This window comes from Macaca fascicularis, chromosome 9 (genome assembly GCF_037993035.2).
Source record: "Macaca fascicularis isolate 582-1 chromosome 9, T2T-MFA8v1.1".
Classification (NCBI taxonomy): domain Eukaryota; kingdom Metazoa; phylum Chordata; class Mammalia; order Primates; family Cercopithecidae; genus Macaca; species Macaca fascicularis.
In genome coordinates, this window is record NC_088383.1 from 130,569,766 (window position 1) to 130,595,264 (window position 25,499).

Genomic DNA, 25,499 nt, shown 5'->3' on the forward strand with positions numbered 1-25,499 from the left:
TGCACTTGGCCAAAAAAATGTAAATCACATAATGGCTACAGAGAAGAGAGAGCGTAGGGCTCACGGGCCGACTCACCTGTGACATTCACCATGAAGTACCAAGTTTCACTGTCTACAGTCCTAGTGGCAGTACAAGCATAGAGGCCGGAGTCTCTAGGCGTGGCGCCCTTTATCTGCAAGTACTCCCCAATAAGCACTGTCCTATTGTTGGGCCCCAAGTGCACCCCATCCTTAGTCCAACTGATCACGGCGGCATCTTTCAACAGGCAGCGCACCTCTAGCGACTCCCCTGGTGCAGCCACGTACACTTCTGGTTGAGAGATTTGGTATTTGGTTGGTGGCTCTGCAGAAAGGTGGGAGAGAGAAGATGGAGACAGATGGGAAGGAGGGAGAGGAGAGAACGTCCAACAAAGGTCAGTGGAGGCTGCTTATTCCCAGGAGAAGCTGTTCTTGCTTTGCAAATGGCCCCAGCAGGCATCCACCTCTCCCCAAGCCCCAGGAAGTCAGGAAGTATCTGGAACAGCAACCAGAGGTATGATACCCCCAGCAAATCTGTCCTGACTTCGTTTCCACATCCTACAGGGCTTTAGAAACAAACCAAACCATAGCATGGAAGGATATTCCACAAGAAAATGTTTAAATTGATTGCCAAAGTGTGCTTGCACCGTAATACCTGCAAAAATCTGTCATTGTGGTATGTTTTATTTGTAAGAATGCCAAGTTTTTCACATTTGTACGTTAAACGTGACTGTGCATCACACACACATACACTCTTAATTACTTGTGCTAGACTTGGTATGTTGTCCCAAGGCCAAGCTTCTTAAAATGAAATGTCTCAAACTCAAGGAAAACTAAGGGATCCCCTACAAGATTTTTTGCCACCCAGAGTTTTCATGAGCTCTCAGGTTCAGATCAGTACTTTGCGGGTTTAGAGACCTAACTAATTCTGTGCCGGGTGATGATAAAAGCCTGGAGGCCTTAACACCAAAAACAAAAAGAGCAAATGCCCAGACAGCTGCAAGGCGGTCTCCACTGCACTTACAGGGGTCCTGAAATGAAGCCGCTGGGTGCTGCGTGCCCCCAACTCCACACGACAAAGTTTTGTCCCACCCTGCTCACCAACTCCCGCCACACACGTCCCAGGCTTCTCCTGTAGGGACAGTCCTTCCTCCCTCTCTTCCCTGCCATCCACCCTCCAAGGCCCAAATCAAGTAGGGCCCTCTGTGATGGGGGTCACCTTGCATCAGTCACCCTGGGCGGAAGTGCAGTGGCTCCCTCCCCCTCCACCGTACACCTGCCCACTTCGCCAGCGCATGGGATGCGTCACATTCTCATGAACGCATCCCACCTCCCCGAGGAGACACCAAGACCCTAGAGAAAAGGCGTGGGTCTCATGGTTCTCCGTGCTTCCCGCCACCAACCCCATCCTGCTTGGCATACACATGGCCATGTCGAACCAGGTCACAGTCCCCAGATACGCAGCACAGGATGGAACCCACAAGGATCCAACCCACACAACCTCTCCACTGGAGCTGAGGGGAAACCATTGGCGTTTATTAGTAACAGCAGCTGGAGCTGCCGGCTGGAGCGGCCACGAGGGCCCAAGAAGCAGGCTTTCATCCCTCCAGTGAGAAGTGTGAATGGGACCCAGAGTTCCAGGCCTGGAAAATGCAAAGCTTCCCAGCACTGAGACAGCACCAAATCAGGGCAGGATCAAAGGCAACTGTTTTGCCTAGACACCCCTCCGAAGGACAAATCTCCCATAGGAGACTGAAATCAAGTCCATCTGTGTTTCAGTCCCGCTGTGAAAGGGCCACATGCATCAAGGACAAGAAATCCCCTCACCACCACCGTCAACAGCACATGGGAGGCCCGGGGCTTCCCAAAGGGGTATCACCAAAGGCATGCAGGCCAAGCCCCAGATGCCAACTAGCACGTGAACACAAAGAGAGAATCACAACAAAAGGAGGAAAACAGACGCTAAATGTAACATGGACAAACGCACCCCAAAGCAAGCAAGGAAAGCCCAGCTGACAGGCAGGTTATGTTTCTAACATTTGTTTTCTCACTCGACAATTATTTACTGCACACCTACTATACACCAAGCCTATTCTGGAAGCTCCGCAGCAAGATGACCCTGCGCTTGTGGATTGTCCATTATGGTAGGAATGACAGACAACAGATACAAAATCTATAAAAAATACAGTGTTCTTGCTTAAGCGTTAGGAAGAAGGACACAGCAAGATACGGGCGCGTGCACACAGCAGTGGCAGGGGAGGGCTGGTCCTTTGGCAGGAGGTGGCAGGTGATGGCCCGCGGGCCAAGCCAGCCACAGCTTGTTTTTGTAAACAAAGCTTTATTGGAACACGGCCATGCCCATACCTTATTGTCTGGTGCTGCTTTTGTGTGTTACAAGGGCAGAGTTCAGTCGTTGCAACAGAGACCCTGCGGTCTGCAAGCCCTACAATATTTGCCATCTTGCCCCTACGAAATGTGTTTCAGTCCCTGTTGTATAAGACGATCAGAGAGACTTCTCTCAAGAACAGGCATTTGAGCTGAGAAGTGAAGGACAAAGCGCAGTTTAAAAGATGCTGGAGGCCGGGCGCGGTGGCTCAAGCCTGTAATCCCAGCACTTTGGGAGGCCGAGACGGGTGGATCACGAGGTCAGGAGATCGAGACCATCCTGGCGAACACCGTGAAACCCCGTCTCTACTAAAAAATACAAAAAACTAGCCGGGCGAGGTGGCGGGCGCCTGTAGTCCCAGCTACTCGGGAGGCTGAGGTGGGAGAATGGCGTAAACCCGGGAGGCGGAGCTTGCAGTGAGCTGAGATCCGGCCCGGGCTACAGAGGAAGACTCCACCTCAAAAAAAAATAAATAAATAAATAAAATAAATAAATAAAAGATGCTGGAAACTTAGTTTGAAGGCTCTTAGAGCAGGCCTCTCAAGGCTGCTTAAGTCAAAATGCAGCTGAACTGAGTGACTAATAGAAATACTTTAAACTATGGAGACCAAACAGAAAAAAGAAAGGAAGAGAAATACGAGAAGGAGAAGAGGGCAGGGATTCAGTCTGGCCCCAAATCTCAGCCCATCTCCCACTCCCAACATCCTAGAGTCACAGATTCACTCAACATGAGAACTGAAGGGGCCCCAAACACTGTTGGTCCAACCCCTTTGACAGCTGGCTAAGGCAAGGACCAGATGTCCTCTGAGTCCCAGGTCTCCAACAACTCATTGCTGAAACAGCACCCACCATGTTAGAATGAATTTACATTGGATTTGTCTGGGTCATAAAATGATCAATGTCTATTATGACAACGTCACATGATCAGTAAGTCACCAGGAATGTTATGGAATGTACTTTCCTCTCAGCCAGAACTGGTCACCAGGGCAGCTGCTGAGCAGAAGCAACAAAGCTTCCCTCCCTTACAGGGGAGGCACCTGGGACCCACACACCAATCTGCTCCATCCTGACCCTCAGATAAGGTGCAACCATGTCCCTGTGTCACGCAGTGGAATGCTCTAAGACCGCATGGGGGTTGGGGGGAGATAAGCAAGGTATTTGCAATGGTGATGCAGAAAAAAATCTCTCTCCGGGCAAAGCAGGAGTTATGATGTATGATTTCCTGTTTTTAAAGGGAAGTGTTTTCACTGAGAACCCTTTCCTTCACCTAAAATCAGTAAACCCCAAAATCGGCCGGGCGCGGTGGCTCAAGCCTGTAATCCCAGCACTTTGGGAGGCCGAGACGGGCAGATCATGAGGTCAGGAGATCGAGACCATCCTGGCCAATACGGTGAAACCCCGTCTCTACTAAAAAATACAAAAAACTAGCCGGGCGAAGTGGCGAGTGCCTGTAGTCCCAGCTCCCCGGGAGGCTGAGGCAGGAGAATGGCGTGAACCCGAGAGGAGGAGCTTGCAGTGAGCTGAGATCCGGCCACTGCACTCCAGCCTGGGTGATAGAGCAAGACTCCGTCTCAAAAAAAAAAAAAAAAAAAACCCCAAAATCTTGCTGAAACTGGGGTATCTAAGCTGCTGGACTACCACCTGCCATTCTAGGAGGAAGAACAGGGGACAGCAAGGACCTATGTCTTATTCAGACCTGGACACAGGAGATGCCTGGTGCAGGGTGCTGCCCTGGACGAGAAGAGGATGAAGCCCTGAGTTCCCACGCCTCTCCGTTCCTACTTAACCTCTTGGCCTGGCGTTCCCCATCTATTGCAGGGTAAGAGTACCCAAATACTGGTTTATTATTGGTAAGATTCCAATGAGCCAATGAAGACGAACCTGGTTATCAACTACAACGTGTTGGGCTAAGGACTGCCACTATCACTGTTATTCTTCAAGGCAGAACACGCTTGTCATAATTTTTTAAGCACCACGGTTTTCAGAGGATAATCACAGAACATTTGGGTCTCTCTCTCTCTTTCTTTGACGGAGTCTTGCTCTGTCGCCCACACTGGAATCCAGTGGTACGATCTCGGCTCACCACAACCTCCACCTCCCAAGTTCAAGTGATTCTACTGCCTCGGCCTCCCAAGTAGCTGGGATTACAGGCATGCACCACCACACCCAGCTACTTTTTGTATTTTTATTAGAGACAGGGTTTACCATATTGGCCATGCTGGTCTCGAACTCCTGACCTTGTGATCTGCCCGCCTTGTCCTCCCAAAGTGCTGGGATTACAGGCATGAGCCACTGCGCCCAGCCGGAACACTTGGATTGCTATCTCCAGGTACAAAGTGATTTTACAGGAGTCCCATCTCAACGGACAGTTAAGATGACTAGATGTACTAAAACTGCTTTTTATCCCAGTAAAACCAGATCAAAATTGTCATCTAGATATCCAAGTTTCAAGGATAAAAAAATATCACCCCCTAAAATACACCAATGAGATAATGATGCTTATCCATAAAACTCAAGCCATCCTGTCTTCAAAGTCTCAAACCAGTAACTGCTGTCTTCGTAAACTGAGAAAGCAAGGACTCCTCCCTCCACCCCTTCAGTGGTCATTTCACAAAGGGCCCATCTGGGGATCAGCAGTGCCTTTAGTAAACACGCCAGTGATATCGCTGGGTATCCCAGAAGACTCTGCAAGCACCTGTTAGGGAGAATGAATGAATAAACACAAAAGCGAGAAAGAGGTTGGGGAGAAGCAATAAAAAGAGGAGGATGTAAGTAAGAAGAGAGGCAGGGATGGGGTGGGGCCATACGCTGGGGAGGGGCCAAATGCCACACTGGTAGCCTCCCAGGCCACCCAGCGGCCCCCCAAGCCCAGCCTGCAGGGCTCAGCATACACGGCACATATCAAAGACAACCCCAGCCAGGGGGCCGAGAACACAAGCCCCTAACAGCTGGCTCAGTGGAAGGAGCTCTGTCCCTGCCTGTGTCCTTGGGTCCAATTGCCATCCTCAGGACTTGGCTTCGCTTCTGGGTCTGAATGCTGCAGGTGACCTGAGCCGCTGCCCACTCCCTGCAAACATGCACTCCCCGAGCCCTCCACGTCCCTCCCCACGGTTGTACTGACCTGGCCCCAGGTTGTGCGGAGCCAGGACAATCAGCGAATCCCCTCTGTGCCTGCAGGCGCAAAGGGGGCTCCCTAACTCTGGTCACCCCCCATGGACGGACCACCTCTCCCTGACTCCACCCGGCTGCACAGCCTGCTCTGTGAAAGAGCAAAGAATCCCCCCAGGAAATGTACATAGCTCCTTTTATAGTCATGTGAACACTTCCTGGATTTACTTTTTCCCATTGCTGTGGCATACTTTTCACCTTTCCTGTGAGAATCCACCAGGGGTGCACAGCCCAACATCCCCCTCATCTCCTGCCAAAACACAATGTGGAGAAGGTTCCAGAAGCTGCTTTGCTACGCACAAATGCTCTTTCAGAGGCTTCCACAGACAGAAAATATGTTTCCATGTATTTTTCACAATATGAATTAAAATTCGAAAAGAAGCAAGCCAGCTTCACAGTAGTATTGGACATTCTTTGTCACTGTTTCCTAAAATTGATAAACAAACAAGGCACCAACTCTCCTTCCTGGGACACAGCTCAACACTCATTTCTACTACCACGGTCACGCTACCGCAGCCCTGCTGCATAAGGCTCAGTTGCATCCATGTGAATTTTCTCCCAGAAGTTTCAAATACTTGGGAAGTACCAGCAGCATGTTAGCAAGCAGCTTGTTTTTTGAGATGGAGTCTCACTGTCTCACCCAGGCTGGAGTGCAATGGTGTGATCTCGGCTCACTGCAACCTCCGCCGCTTGGGTTCAAGCGATTCTCCTGCCTCAGCCTCTGGAGTAGCTGGGATTAAAAGTGCATACCACCACGCCTGGCTAATTTTTTTTTTTTTTTTTTTTTTGTATTTTAGTAGAGACGGGGTTTTACTGTGTTGGCCAGGCTGGTCTCAAACTTCTGAGCTCAGGCAATCCATCTGCCTCGGCCACCCACAGTGCTAGGATTACAGGTGTGAGCCACTGCACCCAGCTACAAGCAGCTTCTTTTTAAAAAAAATTAACCAGCCGGGCATGCTGGCTCACTCTTGTAATCCCAGCACTTTGGGAGGCCGAGGTGGGCAGATCACCTGAGGTCGGGAGTTCAAGACCAGCCTGGCCAACATGGAGAAACCCCGTTTCTACTAAAAATGCAAAATTAGCCAGGCATGGTGGTGCATGCCTGTAATCCCAGTTATTTGGGAGGCTAAGGCAGAAGAATCGCTTGAACCTGGGAGGCGGAGGTTGCGATGAGGTGAGATCGTGCCATTGCACTCCAGTCTGGGCAACAAGAGCAAAACTCCATCTCAAAAAAAAAAAAACAAAAAAAGTTTAGATACTTTAAAAAAGAGAGAGACAGGTACTTGTACAGCTAATCAAAAAACAAATGGGCCAGGCACAGTAGGTCATGCCTACAATCCCAGCACTTTGGGAGGTCGAGGTGGGAGAATCACTTGAGGTCAGGAGTTCAAGACCAGCCTAGGGAACATAGTAAGATCCTTTTTCTACAAAAAATAAAAAATAAATAAATAAATAAATAAAGCCGGGAATGGTGATAAACATCTGTAGTCCCAGCTACTCAGGAGGCTGAGGTAGGAGGCTCGTTTGAGCCCCAGAGGCTGCACTGAGCTATGATTTCACCACTACATTCCTGCCTGGGTGAGACAACGAGATGAGAACCTGTCTCTAAAAATAAATAAATAGGCCAGGCATGGTGGCTCATGCCTGTAGATTCAGCACTTTGGGAGGCCAAAGTGGGTGGATCACCTTAGGTCAGGAGTTCGAGACCAGCTTGACCAACAAGGTGAAACCCATCTCTATTAAACATAAAAAATTAGCTGGGCGTGGTGGCGTGTGCCTGTAATCCCAGCTATTTGGGAGGCTGAGGCAGGAAAATTGCTTGAACCCGGGAGTTGGAGGTTGCAGTGAGCCGAGACTGTGCCATTGCACTCCAGCCTGGGCAACATGAGTGAAACTCTGTCTCAAACAAACAAACAAATAAATAAATAGTATGAATAACAACAGGCATCGGCACATAGCCTGTGAGTAATTCCTGCCTTGAACTGGCCTCCTTCCTTCCCTAAGAAAACCATCCTGTTATTCCTTGGGAACTCATAGGACCTCTGACTGGGGCAAGAAAGAAACTGAGGCAGGGGCTGCCTGACTCTCCGAGCCCCTCAGCAGATCATGGTAGAGGTCATGACCTCTCCATGTGACATCACACGGATTGCCACTAGCAACAAGCTGCATGAATTTCCCGCTCTATAAGTAAACAGAGAGAAAAAAATCCTCGCTGTATGTGAGGATAGCCCCAGGAGGGGGAAGTCTTGTAAAAGTTAAAAAAGGCTGTGACTTATGTGACTTCACTGCACACATCCAGCTGGACTTCTCACCCATCTCAGCGGGAGGGCTGTCTTGAGACAGTTGAAACAGCGAAAGGGTTTGGAAACGGTAAGCTATTTCAGGTAACACTTGACGTTGCCAAACCAGCGATAGCAGCACTTCAGACTGTCACTTTTTATAATGTTTGCCTATAAACTTTTCCCGTGTGGTTTTTGAAATGGCGCCCAAATGCAAACAGAGAACAGATGGGAAACCTGAGTCTTGCCCCGTCCAATCACTTCATGGAGAACGGATGACAGATTTAAACTGTTAAGGAAGAAAAAAGCAGTTTCTACCAACGGCATAGCTCACACTCCATTACTTTTCACAAATTAAGCCTTTTCCGGGGTTTTCCACGGATGGTGTCTTTTCCGACGTCTAGATCATCCTAGTTCCAAGGATGTGGTGGGGTCGCCCTGGAACACATCCCGCTGAGGTTTCTCCCTCCTCCAAAGTCAGAGGTGTGCAATCCCTAAACCCATTCCTCCAGGAAGAAGAAAGGGAGACAGAGAGAAATCCCTGAACAGACTCCTCTGGAAGAGAGAGAAGGAAGAAAGAGAAGGAGAGGGAGGAAAAGGAGAAGAGAGATGGAGAGAAGGAAAAGGAAGGGAGAGAAACGGAGGGCGGGAGAGGAAAGAAGAGGAAGGGAAGAGGAAGAAAGAGAGGGGAAGGGGAGAGGAGAAAGAGGGAGGGGGCAGAGAGAAGAGGCAGGTTAGGAGCACACCGCCAGGAGGCATGTCCTGTCAGGGTTGTGGGCTGCAGGAAGAAACCCGTTCTTATCTAGAAGCACAGCAGGGACTCCCACAAGCACTGTAACAGGAGTGCTGGGGGAAGGGTAGTAAAACGGCTTTGGGTTTCTGGTGCCCTCCCACACCTCCTGCCACCTTGTACTGGATAAATGTCATGGCTGTGGAGCTGCCAGAGTCTCTACAGAGGAAACAGAGTCCGGCTACAAATGTTGCTATATAGTCACCCTACACAAAGCACATGACAAGTAAGTGGCCGCCACCGTCCTCCCTGTTCCAGTAGCCCCCACTGGCCCTCTTAGTCTGGAAGATGTCCTATAGTGGCCACGCCCTGTCCCAGTAAGAAGTCTTAACTGGTGAATACCCAATTCTCTCTCCATAGGAACAGAGGAGAGATTTCTGCAAGATAGGAATTCTGGAAGAGCCCAGCCCCCTCTTTCCTACGGCACAATCTGGGTCTTGCTGGCATCAGAACTCATCAGCAGAAAGAAATAAAGGAAATGGAGGCCAGGCACGGTGGCTCATGTCTGTAATCCCAGCACTTTGGGAGGCCCAAGCAGGCAGATCACTTGAGGTCAGGAGTTCAAGACCGGCCAGGCCAACATGATGAAACCCCGTCTCCACTCAAAACACAAAAATTGGCCGGGCATGGTGGTGCCTGCCTGAAGTCCCAGCTACTCAGGAAGCTGAGGCAGGAGAATAGCTTGAACCCAGGAGGCGGGGGTTGCAGTGAGCCCAGATCACAGCACTGCACTCCAGCCTGGGTGAGAGAACTAGACTCCATCTCAAAAAAAAAAAAAAATTAAAATTAAAATCAAAATTAAAAAATAAAGGCAATGGAGTCCCACCAATGAAATCAGAACCAACCACCTTTGCATGTCCTGCCATGAGGGCCGTGCACACAGCAACAAACACAGCCCTGCTGCAGCCCAGACATCCTCAAAGCCTCCCCTCTACATGAACTGACTTGCAAGAAGACCAAATTCCTCACATCAAACAGAGACCTTATAAGGCATAGGTACTACGTGTTCTTTAAGGGGGCAAGGAAGGGACAAATACTCCGCACAATATAAAGATGAAAGTTCTCTACCTCGAGAAATACTGCCAACATAAAAATGGAGAACAAAAAGAAGTCAAAGCAACAAATAACAGATAAGTAGGCAGGCTGAAAGGGTGCAGTCCTCTCTTTCTAACCAGTTGTCAGGTGTCTGGTAGACACGAGTCGGGATTCTCCCTGGTCGCTAACAACAGCTAACAGCCGCCTCTGCAGCAGTAGCTGGATTTCTCCAGAAACTCCAGACTGGCTCACATTCCTGGTGATCAGATGGGATCATGGCTAATGTTTCCAATATGGTAACCATTAAAAATTATATATTTAGGCACACCCCTCACATCATTTAAGTCTGCCTTTGAGAAACATGCTGGATGGCTCTTCATGTTTGAAAGAAATTATGTTGCTGCCCATGAGAAAATAAAAATGCACACAGAGTAAAGAGTCTGAGAATGTACTCCCTGAAGAGTGAGTCACCCGTGTCTCCCAATGTCCCCACCCAAAGCGGAAGTCCGCACTCCCTGTTTTGTCAGTATCCCTCTCGCTTTTGATCTGATGTTTTCAGCTGTTCATGACAGTTTTCTCCAAAAAGAGATGCACAGACGGAAGGTTTTCTCCCTGGTCCCAATACGTGTATTAAACTCATATTTCACGAGCGAAAAATTTCCAACGGACCACTAAGACGCAGGCATTGAATCAGTACTGTGTGCATAAACTCCCAGATATAGGCAGCTTTGCTTGTGCAAGAACTTCAAAACTGAGTCCTGGCCGAGCGTGGTGGCTCACACCTGTAATCCCAGCACTTTGGCAGGCCCCGGCAGGTGGATCACCTGAGGTCAGGAGTTCAAGACCAGACTGGCCAACATGGTGAAACCCCATCTCTACTAAAAATACAAAAATTAGCTGGGTGTGGTGGTGGGTGCCTGTAATCCCAGCTACTCAGGAGGCTGAGGCAGGAGAATCACTTGAACCCGGCAGGTGGAGGTTGCAGTGAGCTGAGATTGTGCCACTGCACTCCAACCTGGGTGACAGAGCGAGACTTTGTCTCAAAAAAAATAAAAATAAAAATAATATGGCCGGGCGCGGTGGCTCAAGCCTGTAATCCCAGTACTTTGGGAGGCCGAGACGGGCGGATCACGAGGTCGGGAGATTGAGACCATCCTGGCTAACACGGTGAAACCCCGTCTCTACTAAAAAAATACAAAAAACTAGCCGGGCGAGGTGGCGGGCGCCTGTAGTCCCAGCTACTCGGGAGGCTGAGGCGGGAGAATGGCGTGAACCCGGGAGGCGGAGCTTGCAGTGAGCTGAGATCCGGCCACTGCACTCCAGCATGGGCGACAGAGCGAGACTCCGTCTCAAAAAATAATAATAATAATAATAATTTAAAAAAATAAAAGGTCGGGTGCAGTGGCTCAAACCTGTAATCCCAGCACTTTGGGAGGCCGAGGAGGGTGGATTACCTGAGGTCAGAAGTTCGAGACCAGCCTGACCAACATGGAGAAACACCCATCTCTACTAAAAATACAAAATTAGCCGGGTGTGGTGGCAGGTGCCTGTAATCCCAGCTACCCAGGAGGCTGAGGCAGGAGAATCACTTGAACCTGGGAGGCAGAGGTTGCAGTAAGCCGAGATCGCGCCACTGTACTCCAGCCCGGGTGACAGAGCGAGACTTCGTCTCAAAAAAAACATAAAAATAAAAATAATTAAAAAAAATAAAAGGTCGGCTGTGGTGGCTCACGCCTGTAATCCCAGCACTTTGGGAGGCCAAGGAGGGTGGATTACCTGAGGTCAGGAGTTCGAGACCAGCCTGACCAACATAGAGAAACCCCGTCTCTACTAAAAATACAAAATTAGCCGGGTGTGGTGGCGGGTGCCTGGAATCCCAGCTACTAGGGAGGGGGAGGCAGGAGAATTGCTTGAACCTGGGAGGCAGAGGTTGCGGTGAGCCGAGATCACGCCATTGCACTCCAGCCTGGGCAACAAGAGCAAAACGCGGTCTCAATAAATAAATAAATAAATAATAAATTGAGTCTTTTGTTCAGAAAGCATTTTCCAAAGCGACCAGCCATTAGATCATATAGCACCCAGGAAATAGATACTTGCGCTACAAAGTTATGTTGAAGCCCTGCGTGCCCCAGCTTGGATGTACAATGAGGAGTCTGTGTGTGTGCCTGGCTGCCTGGCCAGCCCAGCCTGAGCCTCCTACCTTCTGAAAATACACTTGCTGGACGCAGCAGAGAAAGCTGGGACATCTTCAGCCCTTCAGGGCTTCCTGGAGCGCACTATCCTAGGGAAAACCCTTTCATCAAAAGGCATGTGGGGGGCTCACAAGGAGGTGAAGGAGTGAATAGGATGTGCCTGGCCTTTGATGACACAATCTTAGGGTGAAGAGTGGCCCTACAGAGATGTCACTCTGTAAAATGAATGCATTGTGATCTCCAGTCCTGAAACTGAACCTCCGGTCCTAAAACGCTTCCATCCCCTGAGTCCTAATGACAGTGCTCAGGCAGGGGCAGCTCTCTTCATCTTACAAAGTAGTAAAGCACCTGTCTTAACAGACAGCTATGCCCCAAGCCTCTCATGGTCCCTTAGCATTAAGGCTGTGGCCTCATTTTTGTCCCTTCTCTGGTGACTCTTCAGAAAAGGCTGGGGGTGTTAAAGGTACAGACCAAGGCCGGGCATGGTGGCTCATGCCTGTAATCCCAGAACTTTGGGAAGCCGAGAAAGGTGGATCATTTGAGGTCAGGAGTTCGAGACCAGCCTGGCCAACATGGTTCTGAAACCCCATCTCTACTAAAAAATATAAAAATTATCTGGGCACGGTGGCAGGCGCCTATAGTCCCAGCTACTCGGGAGGCTGAGGCTGGAGAATATCGCTTGAACCCAGGAGGCGCAAGTTGCAGTGAGCCGAGATCACGCCACTGCACTCCAGCCTGGATGACAGGGCAAGACTTCATCTCAAAAAGAAAAAAAAAAAAAAAAAAAAAAATATATATATATATATATATATATATATATACACACATATATAAAGAGAGAGAGAGACCAAACAGACCTGTCACTGACACTGAGACTCTGCCATTTACAAATCGTGTGACCTTGAGGCACGTCCTCGGAGCAGGAACAATAATAAATGAGATAGGACACAGAAGGCACCCGGCACAATGCCTGGCACTTACACATCCGCCATCAGAAAGACCTTCCGGCTGAAATCCTCACTCCTCCGCTAAGCAGGAAAAAAAGCAAAGCTGCCTAGCCAGGTCTTCTCAGTGTGGAAGCTCAGAAAGTGAGAGAGGAGGGGGCAGGGCTCCTGTTCTATTTCTCAATCCGTAACACAGAGTTGGGGGTTAATTACCTTCAGTTAGCATTCTGCTTCCTGCTGGTGCGTGCACGTGTGTATGTGTTCCTACGGACAGGAACATGTCAAGGAGCTCTTCTCGCCTTTCTAAGAAACTTCTCCTTCCCTACCACCTCTCCTGTATCCATGGATATGCCTAGAATTCCGCCTCTGGTTCTTCTGGTCCTTTCCCTGCATTCCAGTCTCCTGGGCACCTGTGGCTTTTCCCACCTCCTCCCCGCAGATGCCACTCAAGTCCCTGCTTGTAGGTTCATATTTCCACCTGCCCAAGGGGAGGAAACACATACCCTGGATGTCTGCAGAGGTCGTATCCAAAACAAGCAAGTGACCTTCAACCTCCTCCTCCTCCACCAGCCTCTTCTCTTACACGATGAAGGGAGTCATACCACTGAACTGCCACCCAAGCTCCAAGTCAGCCCTGAAGCCCCTCTTTTCCTCTGGCCCCTCCTCTGATCAGTCCTGACAACCCTTCACCTATTAAGCCTATCCCTGATAGAAAGCTTAGCTCTGAAAGAAAGTACGAGCAAAAAACTCCATCCCACAGGCCTCCTCCAGCCCTCCACAAGACCTCTGCAATGCGCCTAACTCATCACCCATGGTGCGCCCCTTGTAGCCACTACAGACCCCCAGAGAAATCTTCTGAAAAGCACATGATCTCTACTTTTTAAAAAAGGCACAGACCACTCCAAAGTCAGAGAGAATAAAACCCAAAGAACATCACATGCATTGAGGCTTGGTTGCTCCAAGCCCCATAACCCCCTCTCTCTGACACTCTGGCTTGCCTGTCCACGTGGTGGGTACTCTTCCCTCTACCTACGAGCCCAGCCTGCTATGCTGCCTGGCAGGCCCCTATTCAGCTCAGTTCCCATAGCCCCTCTGTGAAAATCCCGATTCCCATTAAGACACTGCACTGCTCCCATCTCATCCTTTTCATCCTCTAGCACATGCACAGCCAAAGACAATCTGTGTCCCCAACCCATTCCACCCAAAAGATGTACGGAGAGGGACTGGAGCAGGGATCAACGCAACATTTCTCAGACTTTACTGTGCATAAAACCATGTGGCCAATTTAAGACAGCTTCCTCACTCCCACTTCCAAAGATTCTGGGTCGGCCAGGCGCTGTGGCTCACACCTGTAATCCCAGCACTTTGGGAGGCCGAGACGAGTGGGTCTTTTGAGGCCAGGAGTTAGAGACCAGCCTGGCCAACGTGGTGAAACTCTGTCTCTACTAAAAATGCAAAAATTAGCCAGGCCTGGTGGCGGGAGCCTATAATCCCAGCTACTCGGGAGGCTGAGGCAAGAGAATCACTCGAACTTCAGAGGCAGAGGTTGCAGTGAGCTGAGATTGTGCCATTGCACTCCAGCCTGGGAAACAAGAACAAAACTCCGTCTCAAAAGGAAAAAAACAAAACAAAACAAAACAAAATATTCTGGGTCAGTAGGCTTGGGGGTGGGGACTGACATCCTTTATTTCCCACAGGTGAGGCCTGATCCTGCTGGTCCAAGACCCACACTACAAGAAGTTCAGCTCCAGTGTCCAGGGATGAGAGTTTGAGACCTGCCTCTGCCGGTAGTGAACGTGTTGGCTTGGACAGCCTCACATCGCTGAGCCTCAGAGTCACGCTTTAGAGAAGAGAAAAACATCTCCAGGGGTGCCTGCTGCAGGGCAAGGTCACCACAAGGGCACAGTCAAAGGCTGCCCAGGAAGGCCTCTGTATACTTAGAGAGGGGCACGTCTGACAGCAAGCACTCCTCGTCCTGGCGGGTGTGGGGTCGGCGGCGGGGGGGTCCCCATCCTGCAACTCAGCCCTGGCCAGGAGGGCACTCCTGGGTTCCTGTTTACCGGGCATAGCTGATACTAACTGGCCGGCAGATTGCTTTTTGCAACCATGTGAGCACCTCCATTCGCATTCCTCTGACTTCAAAACAGCTTTTCTTTCAAGTAAACAAGTAGGTCTCATCATATATAGGTTACCTAAGTGAGGATTTCTGGAATGTTCCTAAATGAGACTAAACATCTGAAGATTTTGTGAGATTCATCATTATAAACACCCATGTATGATGCCTGTTTAATTTACAAAGAGGCCTGTGGCTTCTTAAAATACCTTCTACTATTCATCTATCCAACACATCTGAGAGTAGCTGATATTTGTATGTGGGGCACAGTAACATACCACAGAATTCCCTTGAGATGAGAACCCCAGCAGGGCTCAGGAGCCAGCCCCACAGCATGCCGGGAATAACCCTGCCAACACCAAACCATGGGCAAGAGTCCCCACAGCTGTGCCTCAGGCAGTCCACAGAGCGAAGGGCCTGCATTACTGCGAGCTGGGACGGCTGGCCTGCATTCCAGAGAGCATACCCTAAAGCCTGACTGCATTCCAGGAGCAGCTTTGCAGGGACAGTCACCTTGCCACACTTACTGTTACCTGTGGCTCCTAGAAGCTGCTGCTGGGACAAGCTCACCTCCCTGATATTGATGTAGACATTCAATAAATGGTGCATACTCCAGCGGATACATTTGCCCCGTATGGGCCCTGAAAGGTCAGATCGATGTCCAAATCCCGTTTGACATTTTCCCCAAGCAGGCCCTCCCACACTAAGCACTTTCTGAATAAAGAAATACTTTTAAAGTGGCCAAGGCTACAAAAGAAAAGGGAAGGTTAAGAGTTATTCAAGAGGGCAAGGCTGCCTCCTGCTTTCTCAACTCAGAGCCTTCTGGGGGTACTGTTCGGCAAGTTGATTTAAAGGGCTGTGCCTTTCTTCGCTCAGCAGGACCTGGTTCCAACACTCCTTCAGAGGCTGCAGATGTGTCCCCGGCCTGATCCCCTCAGCAGCATCCCAGCCATTTGCAAATGAAGCGGCAGCAGCTGGAGACTGGGAAACAGATGGTCTTCCTCATTTGAATGGGTTTGATCGGGCTGCTTGAGGCTCAGCAAGTTCAGGCCTGGCCAGCATCGAAATCCGTGCGGAGGCCTGAAGGCACAGAGTTGTGGCCCGGGGAACCGGCAGCAAGCAACTGAATGGGAATGACCTGGTGGACGGGTTCCCCATGCTGCCTTCGGGTGGATGGGACACGATCCCAGCTGGTTTTGCACCGCAGGACCCAAGGAAGGCAGGTCGGAGCCACAGGGATCACTTTTCTCCTGTGTTTTGCAGAGGAAAGAAAAACTCTCCCTCGGGGAATCCTGAGCCGGAGGACCGAAACCCACACTAACTCAGGACATTCCACGTTAAGCGCGGGCGCCACCACAGTTCACCTTTCTTCCCTGCTCCAAACCGCATACTTGCATAGAGGTAAAAGCTTCAAGAAAACAAACAAACAAACTTTGAAGAGTCACTACTTCTCACAACCCTCCAAAGCAGCATTCGGAGGGAAGCTTTAGATCTCAGAAGGGCTGTGCGCGGCTCCCACGAACATAGGCTTCCTGGGACAGGGCATCCCCCGGGCAAGGCACCTGGGAGGAGGCAGACTCGCCATCCTGCCCACACCTGACCTGACTCCCCTGGCCACCCTCCGGCCATCTCTCTGCCTCCACATTGGCCTGGCAAGAAACTCTGCCAATTAGAGGTAGTAACAGAAAAGAGATAGGAAGCAGGCTGAAATGACCCACTCGAGTGGAGGCTGCCGGGATGCCCTTGACCCGCCTCCTCACTCGCCACACCTTCAAGGGCAAGCACCTCGTAAGAGGGGAGAAGGGGGGCCTCTGAGCCCAGCTGCACACATGCACTCAGCAGCCTCTGCTCCGCCTCCATTAACATCAACAGGTGAAGCCAGCAAGGGACAGCAGAGAGGCTAGGCCCTGGACAATCACCTCACTGGACAAGGGGTCAACCTAGCAATGCACCTAGCAGGCCAGGTGGCTGGTACTGATAAGGGTCAGCCTTGCAATGCAGGTGGGTTTGCTGGGGAATCCAGGTGGGTGCCACCTCCTTAAGGGGAAGCCCAGCCTCAGGTGTGGTGGCTAACACGTGTGATCCCAGAGCTCTGGGAGGCCAAGGTGGGAGGATTGCTTGAGCCCAGGAGTTTGAGACCAGGCTGGGCAACAAGTGAGAACCCATCTCTACCAAAAAAAAGAAAAGAAAAAAAAGAAAAATCAGCCTGTGCCTGTAGTCCCAGCTACTCAGAAGGCTGAGGTGGGAAGATCGCTTGAGCCCACGAGGTCCAGGATGCAATGAGCCGTGATTGCGCCACTGCACTCCAGCCTGGGCGACAAAGCGAGACCCAGTATTAAAAAAAAAGAAAGAAAGAAAAAAGAAAAAAAGCAGCAGCAGCAGCAGCTTTCTAGTCCCAGTCCCTGGAAACTCCTAAACATGGGGCACATGCCTCCGGCCCATGATTTTCCTTCACAGGATCTTCGCCTTTGATTGGATCTAGCCCTTCATTTTTTATTTTTGTTTATTTATTTTTATTTTATTTTATTTATTTATTTTTTTTTTTGAGATGGAGACCCACGCTGTCGCCCAGGCTGGAGTGCAGTGGCCGGATCTCAGCTCACTGCAACCTCTGCCTCCCGGATTCAAACAATTCTCCTGCCTCAGCCCTCCCAAGTACCTGGGACTATAGGCGCCTGCCACCACGCCCGGCTAGTTTTTGTATTTTTAGTAAAGACCAGGTTTCACCATGTTGGCCAGGCTAGTCTCGAACTCCTGACCTCATGATCCACCCACCTCGGCCCCCTAAAGTGCTGGGATTACAGGCTTGAGTCACCGGCGCCTGGCCCTAGCCCTTCATTTTTGCAATTATTTGACAAGAGCCTGTCTCCCCCACTCAACTGTTTATTGCTTGCTATTCTATCCCCACAGAATCTGGCACATAGTAGGTCTCAAAAATTATTTGGGGAACAAATGGATGAAAAAACTCAAAGAAACCACAGCAATTACCCTGCAATCTAAAAATCATGTTTATACCATCTTGCCTCTGCCAAGCTCTGAAAGTTGTCATCGCATGGGGAGTTGCAAATTTAAGAGGGAAATTTGTAGCATCTCCTAGTCAAGAACTCTACAGCCAGGCATGGTGGTTCACACCTGTAATCCCAGCACTTTGGGAGGCTGAGGTAGGTGGATCACCTGAAGTCAAGAGTTCAAGACCAGCCTGACCAACATGGTGAAACCCCGTCTCTACTAAAAATACAATTAGCCGGGTGTGGTGGTGCACATCTGTAATCCCAGCTACTCTAGACACTGGGGCAGGAGAATCGCTTGAACCCACGAAGCAGAGGTTGCAGTGAACCAAGATCGCGCCACTGCACTCCAGCCTGGGTGACAGAGCAAGAGACTGTCTCACAAAAGAAAAAAAAAAAGGAATTCTACAACTTTCCTCCAAAACTCAACTCCCACTTTGAAACGCCTGGGACCCCGAGTGTTCTGCAATCGCTGTACAAGTAGCCAAGAACAAAGTTCAGCTGGCTAAACCAGCCTCGATTCACCTCCACATTAGCTGGTACGGGGGTTCACTTTTTATTTTTAATACCAAACTGATCTTTGCTTGCTTTAAAAATGGGCTCCATTTCCTGGCCTCTTTTTTTCCCCTAAGGACATCCTTCCTGGCCAAGACTGGAGAAGTAGGTATTTCTGCTTTTGGCCTTTTCATTCTCGGAATTTTTTCTTTTTTGGCTTTCTTAGTCTCTGCTCCTAATCTCTGCAGAAAAGTGACATTAGAAGTGTGGGGGAGGCCTTGGTGCTTGTTTCCATGACCACAGGTTGTGGGAGTCCCGGGTACAGGGGTCTGTCTATGCAGGTAGGCCTTGACTTCCCACCCAATCGTAAATCAGAAATTCTGGGAAGAAAAGCTTGACATAATATCAGTGGCAATAGCTGAGGGTTAGCAGGCACTGGGACAAACCAGCAGAGACATCCAGGACAAGGAATAACGGGACGGCCTGCTCTGCTGAGATGGGTCACGCGTCAATGGGCAACACAGGCCAGCCCTTCTTGTTCTGGACTCCTACGGTGTGGCGCAGCCTGGACCACCAACTGGGACCCAGTCTCCCATTGGTCTCCTTGGCAGCAGTCAGGGTTCACCTCTTTCCAATAAGCCACATGCCACCAGAAGCCATTCTAGAAGAATCACAAAGTATAATTATTAAACATTTTTATTGCCTGGAATTTTTCTTCAAATGACTATAGGAGAATTCGGTATGGATGTGTGAGAAGGAAACAGAATCAATCAGCGGTGTCCCTAACAGGTTTAACAGTCAAATGACAGATTTAGGAAAGAATGAGGGGTCACCACATTCTCCAGCAAAAAAAAAAAACAAACCCTCCTGCTCAGGAAGGAGAAGGGAAATTTTTCTTACACCAACACATTCACCCAAAGACCTGGGCCCACACTCACTAACGATGAGGTCCTGGAGGAGTCACTTGATCCCCAAGAATTTCAGTTACCTTGTCCATAAAATGAGAACAGGAATACCCAAGATGTTCTGGGTTATTAAGATGGGAGATAATATATGTTAAAGTACCTAGCACAGAGTCCAACCATGACAGGCAGTCAATAAATGGTAGCCAGTTATCATCACCACCATCATCATCATCTCAAGGAATGGGCTAAAGAAACACGACCTCATCCATACTGCCCCCACTTCATAGTCTGTGCTACCAAGTAACCTCCATAGGGGTATCACGTGCAAATGCTTGTTCAGCTCCTGTCCACTTCAGTACTTTGGGTCCCATCACAATTTCCTTAAGCTCCCTTCCATGCTGACGAAAATCTCATCTAGGAGTGTTCAGGAGAGGTCACTACAGGTAAACATGGCAAGGATGACCATAACATGTTATGGCGCTCCCCTCTCCAGCCTGGCCAAAAGCAGAACATACCACACCGCACCCCACCCCAACCGATCCCATAACCCCTCTCCATCCCATATCCCACCCCAACCAATCCCATAACCCCTCTCCACACCGCACCCCACCCCAACCAATCCCATAACCCCTCTCCATCCCATACCCCACCCCAACCGATCCCATAACCCCTCTCCATCCCATTCCCCACCCCAACCGATCCCATAACCCCTCTCCATCCCATACCCCACCCCAACCGATCCCATAACCCCTCTCCATCCCATACCCCACCCCAACCGATCCCATAACCCCTCTCCATCCCATACCCCACCCCAACCGATCCCATAACCCCTCTCCATCCCATTCCCCACCCCAACCGATCCCATAACCCCTCTCCATCCCATACCCCACCCCAACCGATCCCATAACCCCTCTCCATCCCATACCCCACCCCAACCGATCCCATAACCCCTCTCCACATCGCACCCCACCCCAACCAATCCCATAAACCCTCTCCACACTGCACCGCACCCCAACCGATCCCATAACCCCTCTCCATCCCGTACCCCACCCCAACCAATCCCATAACCCCTCTCCACACCGCACCCCACCCCAACCGATCCCATAACCCCTCTCCATCCCGTACCCCAACCGATCCCATAACCCCTCTCCATCCCATACCCCACCCCAACCAATCCCATAAACCCTCTCCACACCGCACCCCACCCCAACCGATCCCATAACCCCTCTCCATCCCGTACCCCACCCCAACCAATCCCATAACCCCTCTCCATCCCGTACCCCACCCCAACCAATCCCATAACCCCTCTCCACACTGCACCCCACCCCAACCGATCCCATAACCCCTCTCCATCCCATACCCCACCCCAACCAATCCCATAACCCCTCTCCACACCACACCCCAACCCAACCAATCCCATAACCCCTTTCCATCCCATACCCCACCCCAACCGATCCCATAACCCCTCTCCATCCCATTCCCCACCCCAACCGATCCCATAACCCCTCTCCATCCCATACCCCACCCCAACCGATCCCATAACCCCTCTCCATCCCGTACCCCACCCCAACCGATCCCATAACCCCTCTCCATCCCATACCCCAACCCAACCAATCCCATAACCCCTCTCCACACCGCACCCCACCCCAACTGATTCCATAACCCCTCTCCAATGTTCTTCACGGGGCCTAATGGCAATGTGACAGTGTATTTTGTATTTTGAAGCCTCAGACAGAACTCTTTTGCCAAAATACATTGTTCTTCATGAAGTATGTGTCTGCTGTTATTATTACAGAGCTGCAACTGACTTTTTTCAACAGAGGGGAAAAAAATGTCAACCTTGAACCATTTGGACTGCAAGCAGCAGGATGTTCCCATTGCTAAAATCCATGGGCCTTGCAAAAGCCCAAGATAATAAAAAGGGTTGGACAAATCCAGGGCCTAGAGCCAGTTTTACATTTTAATTAATGCAAACACCTCTCATCAGACAATTATCACTATACTCTATAAACATCTTATTGGTCCAGGAAATACTAGTTTTAGATTTACTTTGACAGGAAGTGGGACAGGGAAGAAATCGGCATTTAATGAATACCTACTCTGGGCCAGGAAATTCAGTAGGGGCTTTACATTTCATTTGCATTTAATCTGCACATGCACGCTTCAAGATAGATACTATCTTTGAGGCTCAGAGAGGTTATCTAATGTTTCTGAAATCACAGCATCAGTAGATATTGAAGAGATTCAAACCTACCTCCCAAGGTCAAGTTCCCTCTGTTAGTTTCTATCTCCAGAAAGCATACCACACACCATCCAAAACGATTTTAATCAATTCTATTTTTAAGAATGGCAGATACAGAATTTAGATTAAATGCAGAGAAGATTCTTACTCTTTTAAAAATTCGACTGGCTTTAAATTTGAAACATTTATAAATGTCCACGACATATATTCAATTGTGCGTCTATTGCAGCCAGGTAGAAATGCAACATGCATTGGTGGAAATCCAGGAGGCTTAGCAGGACAAGAAGGCTCCTTAAGGCAACCACACATCTTTGGGGACAATCCCACTGTCAACTGACAATCTGAACTTTAAGGGTGTTCATAGAGTTTAAACCCTAAACTTAACCATTGCAATGATCTTGACATTCATTTTATAGTACATCCCCCCGAGCACATACACACACCATAGATACACACAGTTGGCCTTTTCAATGTCTGGATACTTTTAAAATATTACAACTGGTCAGTATGGAAAATTTAACAGTAAACTGTCAGGTATAAAAATGGGTCACATATAGTAATATAGGAGCTCAAGGGTTCAAAAATAATCACGACAATTTATATAGTTTATTAACGTTAGAGCTCAGAATTGAGTTGTCTCCAAGAAAGGTGCTACATAAATCATACAAATAAATGCGTCCCTTGTTCTCATTCCTGAATCTATCAGCATTTTCCTTATAAGCTATTTTTAGCCCCCTCACAAATTCTCTATGTGTGCATTCTATTCTGAAATGAATTGGAATTTACCATTCTTTACTTAGACAAGGGGTTAAAGGAAAGAATATACCACAGCTTTGCTCTCTGACTTGGTACTGTCAAAAAGAATCAGAAGTTTTTGGCCAGGCGCGGTGGCTCACGCCGGTGGATCATGAGGTCAGGAGATCAAGACCATCCTGACTAACACTGTGAAACCCCGTCTCCACTAAAATTACAAAAAGTTAGCCGGGCGTGGTGGCGGGCGCCTGTAGTCCCAGCTACTTGAGGCAGGAGAATGGCGTGAACCCTGGAGACGGAGCTTGTAGGGAGCCGAGATCACGCCACTGCACTCCAGCCTGGGTGACACAGCAAGACTCCGTCTCGGAAAAAAAAAAGAATCAGAAGTTTTTAAGAGTGGCATGATGTGGCCAAAGTCCACAATGGCACAGAATTACTTACGGTATTCCAAAGTGGAGTAAATGACACATTCAGCATCTGAAAGCTCTGGCATGGTACACGTTTCCCAAACCAAAATTACTGAAAATCTAAAGCATGCCTATTTTACTTGACACACACTCTTCAAGGATGACCGTGGCTTGTCCCAACAATTCATACTTTTGTATGAATATTTAAATGGCAAGAGCTTGAAGTTATATAAATAGAAGTCAGCCACCACATACAAATCACGGTAAGGAAAAAGAAACTTGCAAAAAGTGTGACTTTTGTCTATTACAGAAGGAGACATCTTCAAGATATGAAGGACCACCACAATAACCTGTCCAGCATCTTGTTCAATCAGACCTCTTTTTAAAAGAACTTAGCGTCTGAATAGCCAAGGCAATCCTAAACAAAAATAACAAAGCTGGGGGCATCACATTACCCGACTTCAAACTATACTGTAGGGCTACAGTAACCAAAACAGCATGGTACTGGCATAAAAAATAGGCACGTAGACCAATGGAACAGAATAGAGAGCTCAGAAATAAGGCTGCACACCTACGACCATCTGATCTTCAACAAAACTGATGAAAACAAGCAATGGGGAAAAGACTCCCTATTCAATAAATGGTGCTGGGTTAACTGGCTGGCCATATGCAGAAGATCAAAGCTGACCCTTTCTTATACCATATACAAAAAATCACCTCAAGATGGAAGAAAGACTTAAATGTAAAACCCAAAACTATAAAACCCTGGAAGACAACCTAGGCAATATACCATCCTGGACATAGGAATGGGCAAAGATTTCATGACAAAGACATCAAAAGCAATCACAACAAAAGCAAAAATTGACAAATGGGATCTAATTAAACTTAAAAGCTTCTGCATAGCAAAAGAAACTATCAACAGAGTAAACAGACAACCTATGTAATGGGATAAGATATTTGTAAACTATGCATCTAACAAAGATCTAATGTCCAGCATCTATAAGGAACTTAAATTTACAAAAGAAAAACAACCACATAAAAAGTGGGCAAAGGATATGAACAGACACTTTTCAAAAGAAGACATATATGCATCCCACAAGCATATGAAAAAAACAAAAGCTCAACATCACTAGAGAAATGCAAATCAAAACCACGATGAGATACCATCTCACACAAGTCAGAATGGCTATTAATAAAACGTCAAAAAATAATGGATGCTGGTGAAGTTGTGGAGAAAAGAAAACACTTATATACTATTAGTGGCAGTGTAAATTAGCCCAATAATTGTGGAAAGCCATGTGGTGATTACTCAAAGAGCTAAAAGCAGAACTATCATTCGACCCAGCAATCCCATTACTGGGTATATACCCAAAGGAATATAAATCTTTCTACCATGAAGACACATGCACACAGATGTTCATTGCAGCACTATTCACAATAGCAAAGACATGGAATCTACCTAAATGCTCATCAATAACAGATTGGATAAATAAAATGTAGTATATATACACCATAGAATACTATGCAGCCATAAAAAAAGACAAGATCATGTCTTTTGCAAGAACATGGATGGAGCTGGAGGCCACTATCCTTAGCAAACTAACACAGGAACAGAAAACCAAATGCTGCATATTCTCATTCATAAGTGGGAGCTAAATGAGGAAAACTCATGAACACAAAGAAAAGAACAACAGACACTGAGGTCTACTTGAGGGTGGAGGGTGGGTGGGAGGAGAGAGAGGAGCAGAAAAAACAGCTGTTGGGCACTAGGCTTAATACCTGGGTGATGAAACAATCTGTACAACAAACCCCCATGACACAAGTTTACCTATATAACAAACCATTACATGTACCCCCAAACATAAAATAAAATTTAAAAAATTTAAAAAAAACAAAACTTGGCCTCAAGTTCTTGGCCAAACTACACTAAGAAGGCAAGTCAGGGAGGAAGACGGTGTGGTAAAGATGGGGTATGGTTAGCAACACCAAGCATTTCAATGCTAAGAAAGCTAAAAAAGTAGAGCCATCTCTAAATTTCATATGGGATATAGCAAAAAAGATGATAAAAAATGCAAAACTTAAGGCTAGAACAGGCGTGGGGGCTCACACTTGTAATCACAGCACTTTGGGAGGCCAAGGCTGGAGGATCACTTGATGCCAGGAGTTGGAGACCAGCCTGAGCAATATGGTGAGATCCTGTATCTACAAACTATTCTTAAAAATTAGCCAGACCTGTAGTCCCAGCTACTCAGGAGGCTGGAGGACCCCTTGAGCCCAGGAGTTCAAGGGTACAGTAAGCCAAGTTTGAAGATACAGTGAGGGTACAATTGCACCGGCAGATCAAGACTCTGTCTCAAAAAACAAAAACAAACAAAAAACCAAAGGCTAAAATCATCTCTCAAGGAAAAGAAAAATAGAGACCATAAGCATTTTGCACAGTTGCATAAAACCCACTGGATCAGAATTATCTGTGGAAGAGCCCAAAAAACTTCCAAAAAATAATTTCTGAACTGCCCACAGAGATGTCCCCCAGCTCCCCTGCTAAGAATCAGACCAGGCCGGGCGCGGTGGCTCACGCCTGTAATCCCAGCACTTTGGGAGGCCGAGGCGGGCGGATCACAAGGTCAGGAGATCGAGACCACGGTGAAACCCCGTCTCTACTAAAAATACAAAAAATTAGCCGGGCGCGGTGGCGGGCGCCTGTAGTCCCAGCTACTCAGGAGGCTGAGGCAGGAGAATGGCGTAAACCCAGGAAGCGGAGCTT

At 48.6% G+C, this 25,499-nt stretch overlaps 1 protein-coding gene across 23 annotated transcripts in view; it reads right to left on the reverse strand.

Moving 5' to 3' along the window:
- Window positions 1-25,499, reverse strand: part of FGFR2 (fibroblast growth factor receptor 2) — a 123,229-nt gene that overhangs the window by 88,318 nt on the left and 9,412 nt on the right. For 12 of the 23 annotated variants that reach the window (XM_045361648.3, XM_074000818.1, XM_065521503.2 and 9 more), the window contains exon 3: window positions 77-343. The exons of the other annotated variants lie outside the window; for them this stretch is intronic. In XM_045361648.3, the coding sequence (XP_045217583.2) occupies window positions 77-343 (267 nt within the window). The remainder of the gene's footprint in view (window positions 1-76; window positions 344-25,499) is intronic. 23 annotated transcript variants of the gene reach the window in all.